We start from the raw sequence: 20,299 nt of genomic DNA on the forward strand, positions 1-20,299 counted from the left end.
GAAGAACTTCTAATCCCCAACTCAATAATCACTCTGAAAACTGTAAATCATGACATCTCACCATTCTAACAGCATAGCGCAAAATTTTGTGGTCATTCTCTAGCATCTTAATGATATTTTTCTTAGGAGGTTGTGGAATCAAACTGAAACAGTTTTGAAGAGAGTCTTCAAGGAAGCCATAACCATTGTAGGGAGGAATTATCTGTAGATAAAATAAATCAAGAACAAATTTACAATATTGAACCATGAAACTTCACTCACAATATTGTAAAATGACTTGTTTTAAAGTTTTTTTAAAAAAATATTTAAAAATTTAAATAAATTTAAATAAATGTTTTAATTTTTTTTAAAGAACTTTACTGTACTCTATTGTGAAGCATCAGTAAAAGCAGAAATAGGATGGGTAAGACACCATTATGTTCATAACTAGGAGGTTCTGTTCCTAGGCAATAGCATCCACGTGTTTCTGTTCATCTTAGCTCTCTAGTTACTGACAAAACAATTCCATGTAGAATTGTTTATTTTCTAATAAATCTGGATAATCAGCTCCTAGTTTTATGAAAGGGACAGATGCAAATGAAATGGTCATCTCCAATCACTCTTTCATCTGGAAGAACTGCATTTGGAGTGGGTAAAAAAAAATAGTAAAAAGCATTCTTCATTTGAAAAGGAGAGAAGGAAGGGATAATCAAAAACATAGTCTAGCTGACCTGATATCTGATACTTGCAACCTGGTTTTTCTTTCCACTACATTCTTACTTATTTCTAAATAAATAATATTTTTAAAACAGCCGTTGTCACCATAAGAAGTTAAACTCTACAATATATTTTGAAGCTTTTATCTATTGGCAAGTGAATAAACACCAATAATTTGATTTAGTATAAGTAATGCTTCCTGGTACTTCAGTTCTTTATCTATGAAGTCTGAGTTTCTTTCTGGAATTTCTCTTAGCAACTCTCATTTCCACTGCTTGTCAGTCCTTCTTCTCAGTCCTACTCCATGTTCTGACCTCCATTTCCTTGCCGTTTAATTAAAATCTGCCCTCTTTTGCAGCTTCTTCTTTGTTTTTCCCCTTTACCTGTTTGATTTCCTCTGGGAGTGGCTTCTTTACATCAACTGGCTGGAAGTCAGTGATGCCAAATTTATCCTGATAGAATTGTCGAGTGAACTCATCACAGTCATAGATGAAGAAAGTGCGTCCAAGTAGAGTAGTGGGTTTGCCCACGGCAAAATCTTTAGCTGTAAACCATTCTAAGACCTCCTGATCAGAAATCTCCAGCACACAGGTTGGAAAGTTTTCTTGCAAAAAAAAAAGACAGTTTAGTAAGCTTTTCATTGCTGCTATTTATTCCAAATGAAGACACATATTTAGACACTGGAAAATGTAGTCGCTCCTTGGCTTGCTCATGTTTTGAAGATAATCAAGATAATTATTTATTATCATGGGCCTAATTTTCATAGCATCTGAGAACAGATTGCCAAATTTCATTTAGCCAGCTTCTGAAAAAGCTGTATCAGCTTTAGGAAAGGCAAGCATGGGTTCCTTTCAATACTTTATAGAAAAAGTGTAATTAGAAAAGAGTGCTTCAATAGTGCATCTGATTGACTGACTGACTGATAATATATATATTATCCTAGAAAAGATCTGAATGGTCAACCAGAGAAAATTAATACCTTTCTTCTCCACAAAAGTTTTGGGCAGGCGCTGGCGTCTTATCAGGACTGGGAAAGGATCTCTGCCATCATTTCGTTCATGAACTTCCCGCACCTCCACTGTGTCATCTGCCAAGTAGTAGTGGATAATAAATCTCCGGCTTTCACCAAACATGTTGCAAGTGTCATCCCAAATGGCATAAAAACGAAGAACCTGCAAGAAATGTGAAGGGTTCATTCTCATTATGGAAGAATAGAAACTTTTCTCGTATAAGCATGATGTCTCACAACCAAAGTGAATCACAACTTAATAAAGAGGACAAAATTATATCTTCCCTACATTTAAGAAAGAAAGTCACATTAAAACTTCAACAAAACAACATAAAATAGCAAGCCATAGATTAAATCTATTAACTGCACAGGTTCATATGATTTTGGAGACAAATAATACAGATGTCCTCGTTTAACAACCATTTGTTCAATGACCATTCAAACTTTATGATGACACTGAATGAGTGGTAGGTATGACCAATCCTCATACTTATGGACAGCATTGCATTTCCACAGTCATGTGAACATCAACTGGAGGCTTGATACCTGGCTTGTAATTACACTGCAGCACCCCAGTTTGTGACTTTTGCCAACTTCCTACAAGTAAAGTCAATGGGCAAGTCAGCACAATGTCACAAAAGGCAAACATGTAATGTCCTCACTTAACAATCCACAGTGATTTGCTTAATAATGGCATCTGAGAGTGCTGGAATTTCTGTTGCTAAGTGGTGCAATCATGTGACATTGCACTTTATGACATTGTTTGGCAACAGGAATTTCAGTCCCAACTGCTGTTCAATGAAAATTATTCGTAATTTTACTATTTATAAAATTTTACTACAAGTAAACTTACTTGTAAATTTCACTAAACTTCACTACTATCTTTGAAGATGAAAAGCAGAAAACTCACTCTGTAGTTACATAGCTTTATTATCACTGACAGAGGCCCTCAGAGTTTCACTACTGCACTTCTTAGCATCTCCTCTTGCATGCCATAAATATAAGCAAACCTAGATAGCCTCTACAATGTAATTTTCTCCCATTTTAAGTATGCTTTTACAATTGTACTTGCTACTATTTTTTCACAACTTCACTGTAATTTTATTTATTTTCTCAGAGGGGGGGAATAGATTTTTTTTGCTGTTTAAAATGTTTTGAATACACAAAAAAGTAGGTTATGTGTAATATGAAACAAAACTGAAGTTCACCTTTTTGTCAAATGCCAAAAACTGCTTAAGTTGGTCAAAATCTGAGGGGGTGACATACATACGTGGAGGCATTTTACGTAGTTCTATATAAGGATCAAAAATCATTTGCTCCGGAGGGTTCAGTTCAATTCCTTGGCTTTCCAGAAAAGTCTGTAAAATGATAATCACACTGTTAATATTCAAATAAACACAGAAAGAAATCATACAGCAAGACTGCCTTAAAGTTGCATTTGAGAATGAAATTGCAATCTGTGGGGGTCATACGAAAAATGTCTTCCCATATTATGGAAATAAGACAAGAAACTTCAGACCTTACAAAAAACTGCACTGCATTATCTGCCATGGCTTTATTAATCTTAGCAAAACTGAGTAAAATGCTACTCTACAAATGAAGTTTAGACTATTGAGAGATCACATTGTTTTTATTCTCAAAACAGACCTCCTATAATATTATCAAGAAAGAAAGAGGGACAGACAGACAGAGATCTCAATCAAATGTAAATGAAATAAATTACTAAAACTAATGTGAACATGTACAAGAATAAAAAATATCCATTATGAGAACTCAGCTGATAATGTAGCATGGGTAAAAATATGTTCATAATTCTAAAAACAAATCACATTTACACAATGCTACTTATGGTGGAAAGATTTGTCTCCAAATTGTGTATTTTACTATCAGGGCTTTTTTTCTCACAGAACACTCAGAACGGAGTTCTGGCACCTCGGTGGTGGGCTGCCCCCTGAGGCCGGAGTCAGAGCCGGAGCAGCTAGTGGTGTGGCAGCTGTGGGGCCCGCTCTACACAGTGGGGTGGGTGGCGCTGGTGGGGCAGCTGCAGGCGCTGGGTGCAGAGGTGACGCACGTGGGGCACGGCAGGTGGCTGACCTTCCATGGGCCAGGCCAGATGGTGGCCTATGCGGTGCTGGACGCCTGCCGCCTCCGCTGCCCGCCCTGTGCAGCTGCTCCAGCATTGACTCCGGCCACCGTCACCACCCCCGCGCCCCTGCCCGCAGCTGCCCCTGCAGCACCGCCCACCCCGCCGTGTTAGAGCAGGCCCTGCAGCTGCCACAACACTAGCTGCTCCGGTGCTAACTCCAGCCTCGGGGGACAGCCCATCGCCGCCACCCCTCATGCCCCCACCCGCAGCTGCCCCACCAGTGACGCTGCCCACCCACTCCTGTGCAGAGTGGCCCCGCGGCTCCCACAGCACCAGCTGCTCCAGCCTCGGGGGGCAGCCCACCGCTGCCACCCCCAGCGCCCCCGCCTGCAGCTACCCCGCCAGTGACACCGCCTGCCCAACCCCATGTAGAGCAGGCCCTGCAGCTCGCATAGCACCAGCCGCTCCGGCTCTGGGGGACTCCGCCAGCGACACCCGGCCCAGCCACATCAGCAGGTTCGTCAGACATCAGAAAGCAAGACAAAAAAAGGGTTTCCTTGCAAGCAGAAGGGGAGGATATTCTAAATAAGTTCACACATCATATTATTAGGCCATAGTTTCCTGAGTATGTCCCAAACTGACTTATTTAGGACATACACTGTGTCATAAATGTTGCTTTGCAATGACTGGATTCAAACATCACTTTAAGCAGCAAATGGTTGATCCACTTTAGCATGTTTGCCGAATCCAGATTAGATGCATAATTTATGGTATATATAAAGTATGAATAAATATAGTATACCTAGACTGTGGGTCCATATGTATGAATCCTGCCAATGGTGATTTGTTACAGTTAAACAATATGGTTCAGCATAATGTGTGAATCCATAAAAAACCAGCATTATTTCAGACAAGGATTAGCCTGTTTTCAAAAATAATCTACAGTACTCAGTTCTAGAATACAGTAATAATACAATAAAACTACCACAATACAAGCTTCCCCTTTTGTACTGGTGTTGTGATGTAAGGGGTGGAATTTGTGTCATATTTTAATACATCCCACTTCCCTGTGATTGTGCAGCTAAGGCTGAGTGACAAAAATCCAGATAATCAGTAAATATATATTTTTAATTATATAAATAAATATATAAATAAAATTATATAAATAAAAGATTAACAAGATGAGAGTTCCAGCACCCTTTTTTTTAAAGAAAAAAAGCATTATGGTTCTCACTACAATGAGAACTCTATTTTATCCCCATATTTACTACTGCAATAAGAACAGTTTATTACTGTAATGCTGTAGATTAGCAATCGAGATTACAGTACCTGGGTGAATGGATCACAATTAACTATCCGGAAAGTCTTGCCATAGATAGTAATATTAATTCCTCGATTCAGATCTTTCCAATGATAATGATCCCCACGATCATTTTTGGGCAAGCGCTGTCTTTTGATGAACTTGCCCTGAGGAATCCCTGAGTTTTCAACAATGGGCTCCATGACAGACATGCTATCATCTTCCAAATAGTAATAAATGCCCACTTGACGAATGCGGAAATGCTCTTCTGTAGACATAGGAACATCTTCCTGAAAGTATCCATCAAATTTGAGCACCTAGCCAAACAAACAAACAAACAAACAAACAACCCTATATAAGGCAAATCATATTAATAATAAAAATGACAGGAAACCCACTTGATGTTGTGTGAGATCACAAAGTGACAGAAATCTATTATTGTATATTCTATTAATTTTAAATGTAAGTTTACAAAAAGCTGTGCTGTCTTCATAGAAAATAGGGAATTTCTATTTAGCAAGATACGCCCAATTGAATGCAGAATTCCAGAGAATAGCTAAAAGAGATCAGAATGCCTTCTTAAATGAACAGTGCAAAGAAATAGAAGAAAACAATAGAATAGGGAGGACCAGAGATCTTTTCAAGAAAATTGGAGAGATGAAGGGAACATTCAATGCAAAATGGGCATGATAAAGGACCAAAATGGCAGGGACCTAACAGAGGCAGAAGACATTAAGAAGAGATGGCAAAATTACACAGAAGAACTATACAAGAATGAGCTTAACGTCCCTGATAATCACAATGAGGTGGTCACTGACCTCGAGCCAGACATCCTAGAATGTGAAGTGAAGTGGGCCTTAGAAAAGCTGAGCAACAACAAAGCTAGTGGAGGTGACAGTATTCCAGCTAAGCTATTCAAAATCTTAAAAGACGATGCAGTAAAAGTGCTACACTCAATTTGCCAGCAAATTTGGAAAACTCAACAGTGGCCACAGGATTGGAAAAGATCAGTTTACATTCCAATTCCAAAGAAAGGCAGTGCCAAAGAATGTTCAAACTATCGCACCATTGCACTCATTTCTCATGCTAGTAAAGTTATGCTTAAAATCCTACAAGCTAGACTTCAGCAGTATGTGGATTGAGAACTACCAGAAGTACAGGGAGGATTTCGAAGAGGCAGAGGAAGTAGAGATCAAATTGCCAACATACGCTGGATCATGGAGAAAGCTAGAGAGTTCCAGAAAAACATCTACTTCTGCTTCATTGACTATGCTAAAGCCTTTGATTGTGTGGATCATAACAAACTGTGGCAAGTCCTTAAAGAGATGGGTGTACCAGACCATCTTATTTGTCTCTTGAGAAACCTATATGCAGGCCAAGAAGCAACAGTGAGAACTGGACACGGAACCACTGATTGGTTCAAAATTGGGAAAGGAGTCCGGCAAGGCTGTATACTGTCACCTTGCCTATTTAACTTATATGCAGAGCACATCATGAGAAAGGCAGGGCTAGATGAATCAAAAGTTGGAGTTAAGATTGCTGGAAGAAATATCAACAACCTAAGATATGCAGATGATACCACTCTAATGTCAGAAAGTGAAGAGGAACTAAAGAGCTTCTTGTTGCGGGTGAAGAAGGAGAGTGCAAAAGTTGGCTTGAAACTTAACAACTTAACAAGATCATGGCATCCGGCCCTCTCAATTCCTGGCAAATAGATGGGGAAGAAATGGAGGTAGTGACAGATTTTATTTTCCTGGGCTCCAAGATCACTGCAGATGGGGACTGTAGCCAAGAAATTAAAAGACGCTTGCTCCTTGGGAGGAAAGCCATGGCAAATCTAGACAGCACACTAAAAAGCAGAGACATCACCCTGTCAACAAAAGTGTGTATAGTCAAGGCTATGGTCTTCCCAGTTGCAATGTATGGCAGTGAAAGTTGGACCATAAAAAAGGCTGAGCGCCAAAGAATTGAGGCCTTTGAACTCTGGTGCTGGAGAAGACTCCTGCGAGTCCCTTGGATTGCAAGGCGATCAAACCGGTCAGTCCTAGAGGAGATCAACCCTGACTGCTCTTTAGAAGGCCAGATCCTGAAGCTAAAACTCAAATACTTTGGCCACCTAATGAGAAGGAAGGACACACTGGAGAAGAGCCTAATGCTGGGAAAGATTGAGGGCAATAGAAGAAGGGGACGACAGAGAATGAGGTGGCTGGATGGAGTTACTGAAGCAGTAGGCATGAGCTTAAATGGACTCCAGAAGATGGTAGAGGACAGGAAAGCCTGGAGGAACGTTGTCCATAGGGTCGCGATGGGTCGGACACGACTTCGCAACTAACAACAACAACAACAAACAGCAATGGCAAACTATTATTGTGGGACATTTTCTTTTGTATCCTATGATGGTACAATTGTAGAAGATATATTCATAAATATAAATATAAATAACTTTTGCCTGACAAGAATACAACCAATAGAAAATATTTTGATTTTCTAGAAGAGTGTCTATGCTGGAGCAGAAGTCTCTTTGCCTAGTATTAATGGGTTATATTTAATTCTGCACTATAGCATTTATTTTTGTAGAATGAATGCTGCCTAAAATCCCCCCTTCCACAATGTATAACTTGGAGGTTGCTCATATGCTGAATCATTCTGTCTGCATGAAGTAAGCTAAACTGAATGACTGGCCCAGAGATTTGCTGCAAGGAAGGGGTGTACTTAAATCTGGCTCTTCCCGGTTCAATACATTTACCACTACATTACACTACAAGTCTTAAAATATGTAAATAAACTATTGATAGTATAGAGGAAAGTAGAAACAATGATTGTGACAGAAAGCAGGATATTTATTGTCATTTTCTGTTAGTAGATAACAAGAAGAGAGCCTAACAAAGATATTTTTAATTCTGTATATTATAAAAAGGGAAGAACTTCGACAGTCTTTCAAAAAGCTATGATTATAACCTGCAAATAAGAGAGACCCAGCAATCTTTTCAAAGTTTGTATCTTGATATGGACTACTTTCATGGGCTGACAAATAGGTATCAGAAATAAACAGCTAATCTTAAACACTTATCCAAAATAGAAAAAGTACTTTTTAAATTCAGAATATAGTTTTTTGTGATTCAAGAGACACATTGCAATATTTTTCTTTTTAATTTTGCAATAAATACCTGTACCTGAAATCAGATGTTTGAGAAAATACCTTTTTGTCAAAAGCCACGTGTGCTGGGATGAAATCTGAAGGTGGGGCTTGTTTAGGTTCACCATACGTTAAGGTGGGTCTCTTGTTAGATAATTCATCAAGTTCAGCTTGAGACAACTGATTTACATAAAGCCGATTTCCACCTATCCCCACAGTTGGAAGTTTCTTAAAGGCAAAACCATTCTTGAAATCTAGAGTCTGGGAGCGATGAAAAGCAGATTTCTACAGAACAACAAAAATACAGACTCAAATACTGACCAGACTGGTGTATTAAAATAACACATTTATTTTTCAATTGCCTTGTCTCAAATATATTTGTTTTTAGAGCCAAATTTGATTTATGACCCTTCCATATAATTTTAAAAATACATTAAGGTATTTTTTTTCTCAAAAATATGGAATTATATTTTCATAATAATAGTTCACAACCTCTAGAACAGTTTTAAACTCTTCAGGATCATACAGTTTCAAACAATTTTAATGAGGACTATATTTTAAAAAATAAAAAAGGAATATTGAAGTAAAATATGTTTTAATAATATTCTTTAATAATACTTAGACTACATTTAACATATTGTCTAATTAGTTCGCTACCCTCATTGCGTCCCCAGATAACTGCCCGGCCGCCCTGTTTAGGGTGACTCGCTCCCTCCTTAATCAGGAGGTGAGGGAGGATCCCTTGCAGGGTCGTGCCGAGGAGTTTACCCAACTCCGACTGGGCAGAGTCTGACGATCAGGACATGGGTGGTCTTGTTGATGTTATCTGGGAGGAGTTGTTCCTCTGTCCTAGTCCTATTAGACCTCTCAGCGGCTTTTGATACCATCGACCATGGTATCCTGCTGCAGCGTCTCAGGGGATTGGGAGTGGGAGGCACGGTTCTCCTCCTACCTCCTGGGACATTCGCAGTTGGTGTTGGCAGGGGGACAGAGATCGACCTCGAGGCCTCTCGTTTGTGGAGTTCCTCAGGGGTCGGTCCTCTCGCCTCTCCTGTTTAACATCTATATGAAGCCTCTGGGTGAGATCATTCGTGGCTTTGGAGTTGGGTATCATCAGTATGCTGATGATACCCAGCTTTTCATTTCGACCCCAATCCACCCCATTGATGCCCTTGACGTGATGTCCTGTTGCCTGGAGGCGGTCCGGGTCTGGATGGGGAGGAACAGGCTTCGGCTCAACCCTGACAAGACTGAGTGGCTGTACGTGCCAGCATCTCAGGAAACTCAGATCATTCCATCTCTCACTATGGGGGGTGAGTTATTACCCCCCGTAGATAGGGCTCGCAACTTGGGAGTTCTCCTAGATTCACAGCTTTCTTTAGAAGATCATATAGTAACTGTGACTAGGGGGGCCTTCGCCCAGGTTCTCCTGGTGCGCCAGTTGCGGCCCTATCTAGATCGTGATGCCTTGCGTACAGTCACTCATGCGCTCGTGACCTCTCGGTTAGACTACTGCAACGCTCTCTACATGGGGCTGCCCTTGAGGACCACTCGGAGGCTCCAACTGGTGCAGAATGCAGCCGCGCGAGTTGTGTTGGGGTTCTCCCGATACTCCCATATTACACCTCTGCTCCGTGAGCTGCATTGGCTTCCGGTTGCCTTCCGGGTGAGATTCAAGGTACTGGTAATGACCTACAAAGCCCTACATGGCTTGGGTCCGGAGTACCTTAGGGAGCACCTGTGGCCGGCATCAACTTCCCTCCACCCAGTGTGCTCCCACAGAGAGGGCCTCCTCAGGGTGCCGCCGGTCGGAGAATGCCGTCTGATGGCCCCCAGGGGGAGGGCGTTCTCTGTGGGTGCGCCTGACCTGTGGAACCGTTTACCGGTTGAGCTCCGGATGGCTCCCGACCTTCGCTCCTTCTGACGTGATCTAAAAACCTATTTGTTTGAACAAGCCGGCCTGGTCTGATGGGTCTTGGTTTTAATTATTGTTTTAATGTAATTTATTTTCTGCATTTGGGCACTAGGGTTTAATTTGTTTTTAATTTTTGTATTTTGGGTATTTTGGTATTTATGGCCCTGTTCACCGCCCTGAGTCCTTCGGGAGAAGGGCGGTATACAAATCAAATCAAATCAAATAAATAAATAAATATTGATGTAAATTTTAATGAGATATATTAGGGGTCCTTGGTGCTGAGCTTGGTTGTTTTCTTGCAGATATTTCACTACCCAAACTAGATAACATCATCAGTCCCAACATAACGAAAGGTCTCCAAGAAAACAACCAAACTCAGAGAGTACCAAGGGCTCCTCATTTCAATCCTGAGCTACAAATATTCTCCTTTATTGGTGAGATGTACGAGATGGCATAAGATGACATATCACATCAACATCTGAAGTGATATTAAAATATGTTAATGAAACATTCAATCATTTTAATATTTGGGAGTAAGAGCTGAAAAATCTACTTTCACAGTTATGTTAAAGGGAAAGTAAGTAGGTTATTCAATGTTTTTCTCTTAATTTCTTTATGCCCTTTTGTAACTTTTGTTAAGAAATCTTCTAACATAGAGGCTACCAGGTTTCAGTTTTAAAAATATAGATGGCTACAAAATGGCTTAAAAAAAGGTAAAGGTAAAGGTTCCCCGCGCATGCGTGCTAGGGGCCGGTGCTCATCTCCGTTTCAAAGCCGAAGAGCCAGCGCTTGTCCGAGGACGTCTCCGTGGTCATGTGGCCGGCATGACTAGACGCCAAAGGCGCACGGAGCGCTGTTACGTTCCCACTGCAGTGGTCTCTGCATTTACAGAGGCTGTAAAGCCATATTTTAAAGACCCAGAGTTGTCACATTCAAAGACAGAAAGGTGGGATTATTTATGAAGTATATCACTCTTAAAAGGATGGCGTCGATAGGACTCTCTGACCAGCTCCGCAAGACTCAGCGGAGCCACTGGGGGATTCTTGGTCTAATGGGCCACACCGCTACCTATTCCGGAGGAAATGTGGTGTGGGGAAAAAAGGAAAAAAAAAGATTTTCCTCACCGTCGGGTCCCGAAAGGACGAGCCGGGAACAAGCGGCAAGCCTTGCACCGGCTGAAGGCTCATGACGGTCGGTCGAACAGCGAAGGGCTTGGCGAGAGATGGATCCGCTCCCGCTGGTAACTAAGCAACGCCGTTTCCTCGGTAACCACCAACAGTTGGGCTTTCATTTTTTTTTCTAGAGCGCCCGAGGAGTGCGCTTGCGCACTAGTGATCGAGGCGCTCGGCTCGGTTGATTAGGTTCTCGGTTGAGTTTGGCTCGATGCCCCCCCACCCCGTCGTATCGTCTTTCCACTAGCGCTAGACTGAAGGAAAGAAATGTCTCAATATAAACTGGCTGGCTTGAAGTTGGGCTTTGCTGTAATTGCTTTTATTGTAGTTCGGCAATTGCAGCCTTACTCCTATGCAGTGGATTGACACATGGGCGATTAAGCCTAATACAATGAAGCAAAGTTTAGCTCGGGTTCAGTTTGGCGGCAATTAGGACGGTAAGAATGTGAACATATTAGGCAGACTTTAGTTCTCCTAGGACGGGGAGGCAACCTTGGCTCTTTTATGACTCGTGGACTTCAACTCCCAGAATTCCTGAGCCAGCATGGAAACCTCTCCCTTTCCCCTCAGCATGGCTGGCTCAGGAATTCTGGGAGTTGAAGTCCACGAGTCATAAAAGAGCCAAGGTTGCCTCCCCCTGTCCTCTAGGATTTTATTTAGCCTTTCCGATTGTCCTCTGTATGCAATACTACATAGATGCAGTATTTCCTTCCCACTTCCAGTATTCTACCATGTTATTTTTTTTCTTCAAATGCAATTTGTGAAAAATAACATTGCTTAATTTCTTGTCTGCATGGTGTTACGCATCATTTTGGAAAATATGGAGGGTAATATCTGAACTTCCTTTTCACACTTCAGAAATCTTTCCCAGTTGGAATAGTATAATTTCTACTTACTATGCTTTAATTTGTCTACTGTGAAACTTGAATTAATGGATCATTTGGGAGGTGGGGATATCTATATACCTAAATGTCTGCTGAATCTAAATGCATGCCATTACAGTAATATCAATTTATGTCATTTGCATAATATTCAAATAATATAATTTGTATCACTTGCATCAATTTACATTTAATGATATAATGTCTGGACAGGCTTTGGAAATTTGGGAGTGAAATGCATATTTTTCTATTGATTAAATCAAGGTGCTATAAGCTGAGATTTCACCTTCATAAAAATCAATTTACAAAAAAAACCTAGAAAATTCAAAACACTACAAAACAGCCTTATTGAAACCTTGTTCATCTATGTGACTAGCAACAAATCAAATCAGAAAATCCAAAAGCATGGTGAAGAGCAAAACCAGAAAGATTGGAAGAATGTATATCAAGAGTTCTATGCAGAGATTAAATAGGAGAACATTGAAGACAAGTATGCAGAAATTAAATAGGAGAACATTGAAGACAAGTAACTTGGACAAATAGTTGTCAAATTCTTTTTTGAAAAAGTCCAGCAATGTCATAGCCACAACTCCAGGCAAGCTGTTCTATTGATTAATTGCTCTCATTTTCAGGAAGTTTCTCCACAGCTCTAATCTGGAACTAAGGAGAAAGTTCTTGACAGAACAATTAATCAATGGAACAGCTTGACTCTTGGAATTGTGGATGTACCATCACTGAAGATTTTCAAGAAAGGACTGAACAACCATTTGTCCTGGATGATATAAGGTCTCAAACATTATTGAGCATAGTCAGGCTCATTTCCTTCTTCCGTGATACACTCAGAACTCACCCCCATTTTGTCATTATCTTTAAATTCACACATATTGGCCCACACAGCAATATGCACAAAGGTATTCAAGAAAAAATGAAGTTGACAGAAAACTATTGTTTTAAAAAAGATAAAGCACTGTTAGATGAGCATTCAGGAAAATACTTGTGCACTAGTTATATAATATTTTTGCATACCAATCACTGTTTATCCACCGAATTCATAAAAATTTAAGAGGGGAGTCATTTGGAATCATAGAAAATATATCTATATGGATTATAGACTTATAAAAAAATCTGTATGGTTTTTCAGAGGAGTAAAGTTCAATAGAATGATTATTCCACTCACAGGATAGTGGGAAAATATTAAAAGATAAAATTAGCAGAAAACATTAACATTTTTTTCAAGGGCAGATCTTGGTATGGAAATTATGAAACTGGGAATTAGTTGGAAAAAGGCTTTATACCTAAGCATACTTGCCTGAGGGAAAACTTAGTGAGATAGCCTTCTATCCATAGTAAATCTGTCTTTAATGTATTGTTACATGAACTGAACTCTTACAATAGCCCTGTTACAAAATAGTATTACCGTATGTGAAATGTGAAGGCACTTGGGTTTCCACAATATGTTAAGCTAAAATATAATTTATGACTTAGTGTAGTGCAAAAAGCTAGCCAGAATGGTTTAGCACATTCACTGCATTGTGCAAATCTTTAAACTGAACTAATTCAACCATTCCAGATTATTTTAGCCGCAAGAATATTCTGTTATTACAACACAATGAGATTGTTTAATGCAAAAGGAAAACATTGCTGCTCACCTGAATATTTACTCAGTTCTTACACTTTCTGATGGATTGTGGTTTGATTTGTGAGCTGATATATAATTTTGTACTGTTAATAATTATAATAATTAAACCTATCAGAATCTTGAATAAAAATGGCATTTTAAAGTGATATAAGCATTAAATACAAACGTGTCTGCAGAAGGATCAAGGTTTTCACCAAGACAATTTTTACTAACACTCTCCTTAACCTTGCAAATCACGCAGAAGCACATTTTGATATATAAACAGTTTGACATAAACAAATTTCACATAAAATATCAATTTCTTAAACTTTACTTAAGATATCCTCTTCCCACTCCACACTTCAACAGTTTATAACACAGTACAGTTTTTCAAATGTTCTCAACAATGCAGATTTCAGGAGTTTAATACAGAAGAAGTTGTTCATATAATTCTAAAATTAACACTTTTTTAAAAAGAAAATAAAAAAACTTATCATTTCATTTTAGTAACAAATAATGCCTATCTTAAAATATATATTTTTAAATGCCTCTGAAAGATATAAACATCCAAGGCACCCTTCAAACCATATATTATTTGAAACATTGGAAATAATATGTAAGTCTGCTACCACAATGTTTGGATGTCAAATCCAAATAAAGCGGAAATTAACAATTGGAAATAGGCATGAACCTTCAGATAGCAAAGAAGGCTAGTTTTATAAAAAATATGTTCATAATGGTGGAACTCTAATAATAAATTGCATCGTATCTGCAAATATTGTCACTGATACTATATTAGTCTTACCCAACCTACTGTTCTCTGCATATTCTATACTTCAACTGCCGAAATCTAAAACCAGCCAGATCATACCCTCTTGGAATGAAAAGACAATAATTAGAAAAAGTTGCTTTAAATCCATATAACTGTAAAGTAAAACCAGTAAGGCTTATCTAAATTCTCTCAAAATGTCATGTGGCTGCTTCAGGAGTGTTACATGTGATCTCTGCATCACTGGGCTTGGGGGGAACAAAGGAAAGTGGTTGTGTAAGCATAGGTATGCAAAATCAGTCAAGATTAGCTCCTGAAATAGCTGAATGAACCTGAAAAAGACATGGCTGCCTTAACTGTTTGAAAAGGTGCCCTTCCTATACATTCTGAACCAACTCTTTGAAATATGTGCTAAAAAAATCCTTTTATGCATCACATTAGTTTTTAATAACACATTCACTTGGATTCATCAATCCTAAATACAACATTTTGTGTATATAAAGAACTATCAGTAAAAGGATCTGGGAATTATCAGAGGCAGATATATGAAAGAGTCTGAAGAACAATTTCAAGAAACTTAGTACACTGCAATTTTTCTTAAATAACCAACCATACTTTCTAAAAGTGCTTACAGATTTAAAATTGTTTGAGGGATGTCTGCAGCTTGACTAATGCTGATTATAGTACACATTTTACAATGCATTAAATTGGAGTAGCTTAACAATTTTAATGTCACCTTGTAAGCAACTAAGTTACAGGCATGAAATACATGTTCAATGAGAATTGCTATGAAACAAAGATATCACTTATGAAATCACATAAAATAATGCAACTTAGTTCACAGTAACAATAATGTATGTTTTACAAAAAATAATCATAGTTTTATTGATTTTTTAGTTAGAAACATCTTAATGAAAAGTATTTCTGCTGAGTAAGAATGTAATTAAAATTCTCAAAGCCATTCCAACTATTAGAAAAATCTTAGTAAATTATGCCACTAGATGGTGATATAAACTCACTAAGAATTTTCATACAGCCCATCAGATTTAATTGGTGGACTTTTTCTTCCTATAGTTTATATATATTTTTAACAAAAATTTTCAGTGGTTATGGTGGCAGAAAATGGCCAAAATTTCTTGTGACTCAGCTATTATTAATGGTTTTTGAAACCATCTTGGACTGCACTTGTCTTTGTATGTTAACTACTTTCACCAAAATTTGAGTAGGTATAAATCTGGACATCTTGAATACAACTGATATACTGCATATTAAGGAGAGTAAGATGGGAAACTGTAATTAGAATTCGGAGTGTACCATTGCCAGACTGCAAATGGGGTTATCCGTTGTTATGAATGTCCACTAATGCAAAATGATTCCCACTTCCCAGCAACATCAAAAACCAAGTTTGGCACACATCTTTCAATTATATGCTAGTGTGCTATGTGCAAATAACATTTCACAAGAAACATTAATATATAAAACATTCTACAGCTGCAGTTTCTGTTTGGGTATGTTGTTTGTGTTTGGAAGAAAAAAAAAACAGAAGTTCAGAAGTTAAAAGTCACACAAGACTCAAAGCACAACCCAACTGGACTCCTACTGATGAAAAGACAAATAAAACTGTGGTTAGGAAAATGTGTTGTTGGTACAATGGCATGGTACTTATCCATGTAATACTTTTTTACAATAAAACCGATCCTTCTCTAATTATTTAACTTGGTGCTCAAACAGGGAAGAAATACTGTACCCTTGTCTTGGTTGTCAGAATAGCATTCAGGTTGTACAAGTCCCGAATGGATTTGTTTGAGTGACATGATGATATCTAAAATCAAAAAGGGACCGGGAAAACTAACATTTTGCCAAAAGTATGAGTGAAGGCATGCAGAAATGAATTAGGAAGAACATAGTCTTTATGGACAACAAACATGAAAAACACTAGATATATTTATAGACATAGTTGCTAATCAGTGTTAAAATGGTAAAATAGTGTGTTTGAGGGGCACTATAAGCCTTGAAAATAGCAGCAGACCAAACGGTGGCTTTTAATTTCTTTCAGGAGAAATCCTAATTGATTTTCCTGTTTTATTTTATTCCATTGATAGTTGTACTCTTCCTGTTTTTGATATCCCAAAATTCTTCAGGAGGCACAGAGGGAAGCTGCAGTCCTACCTGAAATACCTTAGAATAGGAGAGATACAAATAATCTGGAATGTGGTGTGTGTGTGTGTGTGTATGTGTGTGTGTGTGATTGTGTGGGGAATGTCAGGAACTGGGCCGGGCACAGAGCAGGGCAGATACCCAGCATTGAAAGGGATTATCTAAATTTGTAGATGACTTTACAGCACCACTTACTTGAAGAAAACTAAAGCACTAAGATCTGAGGAGGCTTCAGCTCTTCTGGAAATATGCTGTAGATTCACTGAGAAAGCACAAAACACCACATGAAAGGCAGCAAGCATCTCCTGTTCTGCTTGATCACTACTAACCTCAGTGGAGAGATAGTTATCCAAAGGAGAGCAACTGTTTGCACTGCAAAATCCTTTGCATGTATACAAAAGGAATGGTAAGGCTATTAACTTCTGCTACCTTTGAGAATCCTACCCTTCTTTGCTTCAGCTAACTTGGGCTTGAATGATAAACAGGTGACAGCTATCAAATTATGAGTGCTATTCTACCACCATACTATTTCTGAAGCTTATAACTTGGGGACACACAGCACTACTTGAGCTGTATAGATACCAGTGGTATCAAGGCCACAGATAAAATGAAACCAACTGAACGAGACTTATCAACATTATGTCAACCTTCTCCATAATCTTTGCTCTAACCATCTCTGAAATCATAAACATATGACTACTCTGTACCATTTCAGATTGCAAGTAATGAGTCTTATGGTTTAACATGAAAAAAATCCCTACATACAAACTAGTAACCTAAGGACTTTGACCCAATGTGTGAAGGAATCTTTTCCTCTCTTATGTGACCCCATCCCCATTTATATTCTGAAGTAATATAACCCAGACAGTTCCAATTTCCTAATAAGAGCTTTACAAATGTGCAAGTCAATGGCAATAGCCTACTCTTCTAGTTAGTCATAGTATCCTCTTTCACATAATACAAATTTCTAGAAATAAGTAAGAGTAAGACCATTTAGAAAAATCTGCCTTTATAACTTTTCAATTAAGTATTCTAAATGCCCTTTGCCCAGCAATAGGTACAGTTAGTAACAATGTTTAGGATATAAGGCAGATATAATAAATTAGTGCCCGCCTATAATCAATTCCTTGATTATAGTTTAATAAACCACTCGGTTAATTTACTTATATACAGTACTTGAGTAAACTTCCCTCTTCCTAGTTTTCTTCAAGCACATCAGGGCTGAACCCTGTTTCTATGTCAGTCTCTCAGGACGCCTTTATGGCCAGTTCCTCCTTGACTTTGCGCTGCAACAGGAGTGCAGTGACAGCACTGCAAGCAACTAAGCCAAAAAAAGAGCCACAAGACAGGATGATGGAAAGAGATCCATGTCGATTGAATAAGATATCTTGCCTGTTCTTGTAGTCCAAGAAGATGGCTTCCAATTGTGAGAGCGTGCAAATGGCAAGGAATGTGTGAAAAATTTGGTGGGCATGACCAACAATATCACAGGACCCAGGGAAATATTTTTCGGGAACAGGACAAGAGAAGAAATAAGCACTGAGTAGGAAGAAAAGTATTTGGAAGGTGTGGTACCAAGCAGCCAACTCCTCACAGCCTTCAAGGTGGCACATAATAACACGGTGGGCCACGGGACTGATGTCCAAGATGAATGCCAACCCCGCTGGGATCACTTGACATACTTTCCTCATGATGGGGTACGGGCGCCGGTAGCGGTACTTGGCATAGCAACAGCCAGCACATGACAGCCACCCGCAGAAAGCAGCTGCTGGCAAGAAGAAAAGCCAAAATTTGTCATACCAGGCTTGGTCAGAGCTGTAGTAGAAATGGGCCAGGGCACTTCCATATTGGTAGATGCTGACGCCAACATAATCCACAAAATAGAAAGTATAGTGTGATATCTCTGACTTGGACTGCAAGAGATGAGCTAAGAGGCTGCATGTCAGATATGTAACAGAGGAAAGGACAAAGATGAAGAGAGGTAAGGAGCGGATCTCCAGAGACAAGCCCTCTGCTTCAGCAAATACATTAAATCTCAGCAGCACTGCCAAAGCAGCCAGAAGGTGAGTCCAGACATTAACAACCTCATTATGTTTTTGGAAGAGGCTGAGGAAATAATAGCGCCAATCTTGACCTATGGGGCGATAGCCAGCTTGGATATAAGGCTCCCTGAAAAGTTGGGGCACATCAGATTCTTTAACTGTGCAAGCCATCTTGGGAAAGCCTTCTTCTAGGAGCTGAGGAAGTCGACGGAGTTGTTGTCCACTGATGGACAAGGTGCTGATCCGTTCCAGAATAGCCGTCATCATTTAAATGTTTCCTGAAGTGATAAGAACGTGAACATGATTAATAAGGGAAATGAAGAATACAGAGAGGCAAATATTTACAATCTCTATATGTCACCCTTTTTAGAGAAACTGTCCAAGTCAAGCCCTTTGGACAAACAACTGGAGAAAGAAGATGGCAATAAAGATGGTATGATGGGACTCAATTAGGATTCAAAAATTGCATTCCCAGCTTTCATTTGAAAAAAGAAAAAGAAAAATGATGCTTGATCCACAATGGTCTCTTTCATGTTGTGTTGTATTACAGACTTATATCATAAATAAACATAAATGGATCTAATTGAACAGTCAAGCTGCCTTCCCTGCTTTTTGCAATACAAGTTGATTTCCATTTATTAATCAAAATTAGCATTGTTATTCCATTTTTAAAAGTCTCTTGATTCCTAAAAGAATATTTGGATATATTACAACTGTTGGGAAGTGTATAATTTGAAGCCCACAGCAAACTTTTAAGAGAAAAAAAACCTACTACCATTTACACATTTGTGACTGTTGCACACACACAAAAAAGTACTTATTGTTCCAAAATTTTGATTTAGGGAAAAAAACAGCATGTATACTGAAATTATTTCCATCAGAAAATAATACCAGAGAAACACTCGAGTATAGAGGTTTAAAGTTTTATATATAAAGTTTTATATAGTTTTATATATAGTTTTGTTTTCTGAGTAGAAACATCTATTAATCAACATCCATTATCTATTTTTTCCTTATGCCAACCTAACTTATCTTTAGTCTTTTCCTTCAGCTAATAACTTAGAACGGAAACATTTTCCTGTTATACAGTACTTTCTATAACTATTGAATCAGCAGTGACACCACCCGGCACTTTAACCAATCCAAAAAGCTACAAAGGAATAGCCTAGCTAGCACTTGATGGAAAAACCACTTTGGGCAACAGTAGGAAGTCAGGGGGAAAAGTCCTGCAAGAAGGCAATGCATAGTGACAAGAACACTGAACAGATGTATCCATGTAAGTCAAGCTCAACTTGACAGAGGCTTCACTTTTTACTGAATTATACTGCATACCAAATATTTGTTCAAACTGGTCATCAAACATGTATTTCTCAATAAAATCTATCCATTATCAGATTCCTATACTTCCATAGCCTAGTGATGGGTAAGATGTGTTTCGTCATATGTAACTGGCTTTGAACTCCTCCTGTCAACTTGACTCTAGCTATCCTCAGTAGGCTGAAGAAATCTGGAGTCTAC

General features: G+C 38.9%; 1 protein-coding gene across 5 annotated transcripts in view; it reads right to left on the reverse strand.

Annotated features, from left to right (window-relative positions):
- The window catches only part of PAQR8 (progestin and adipoQ receptor family member 8), a 42,170-nt gene that overhangs the window by 9,251 nt on the left and 12,620 nt on the right, over window positions 1–20,299 (reverse strand). For 2 of the 5 annotated variants that reach the window (XM_081315381.1, XM_081315380.1), the window contains exon 2: window positions 16,900–19,059. In XM_081315381.1, the coding sequence (XP_081171507.1) occupies window positions 17,987–19,048 (1,062 nt within the window). In that variant the 5' untranslated portion in view covers window positions 19,049–19,059 and the 3' untranslated portion in view covers window positions 16,900–17,986. Of the gene's footprint in view, window positions 1–61; window positions 203–1,079; window positions 1,301–1,675; window positions 1,869–2,913; window positions 3,064–5,120; window positions 5,409–8,290; window positions 8,513–11,266; window positions 11,399–16,899; window positions 19,060–20,299 lie in introns of those variants that run through there. The other 3 variants (XM_081315377.1, XM_081315378.1, XM_081315379.1) reach the window with 3 other exon arrangements.

Source organism: Vipera berus, assembly GCF_964194415.1.
Source record: "Vipera berus genome assembly, chromosome: 1".
Taxonomy (NCBI): Eukaryota; Metazoa; Chordata; class Lepidosauria; order Squamata; family Viperidae; genus Vipera; species Vipera berus.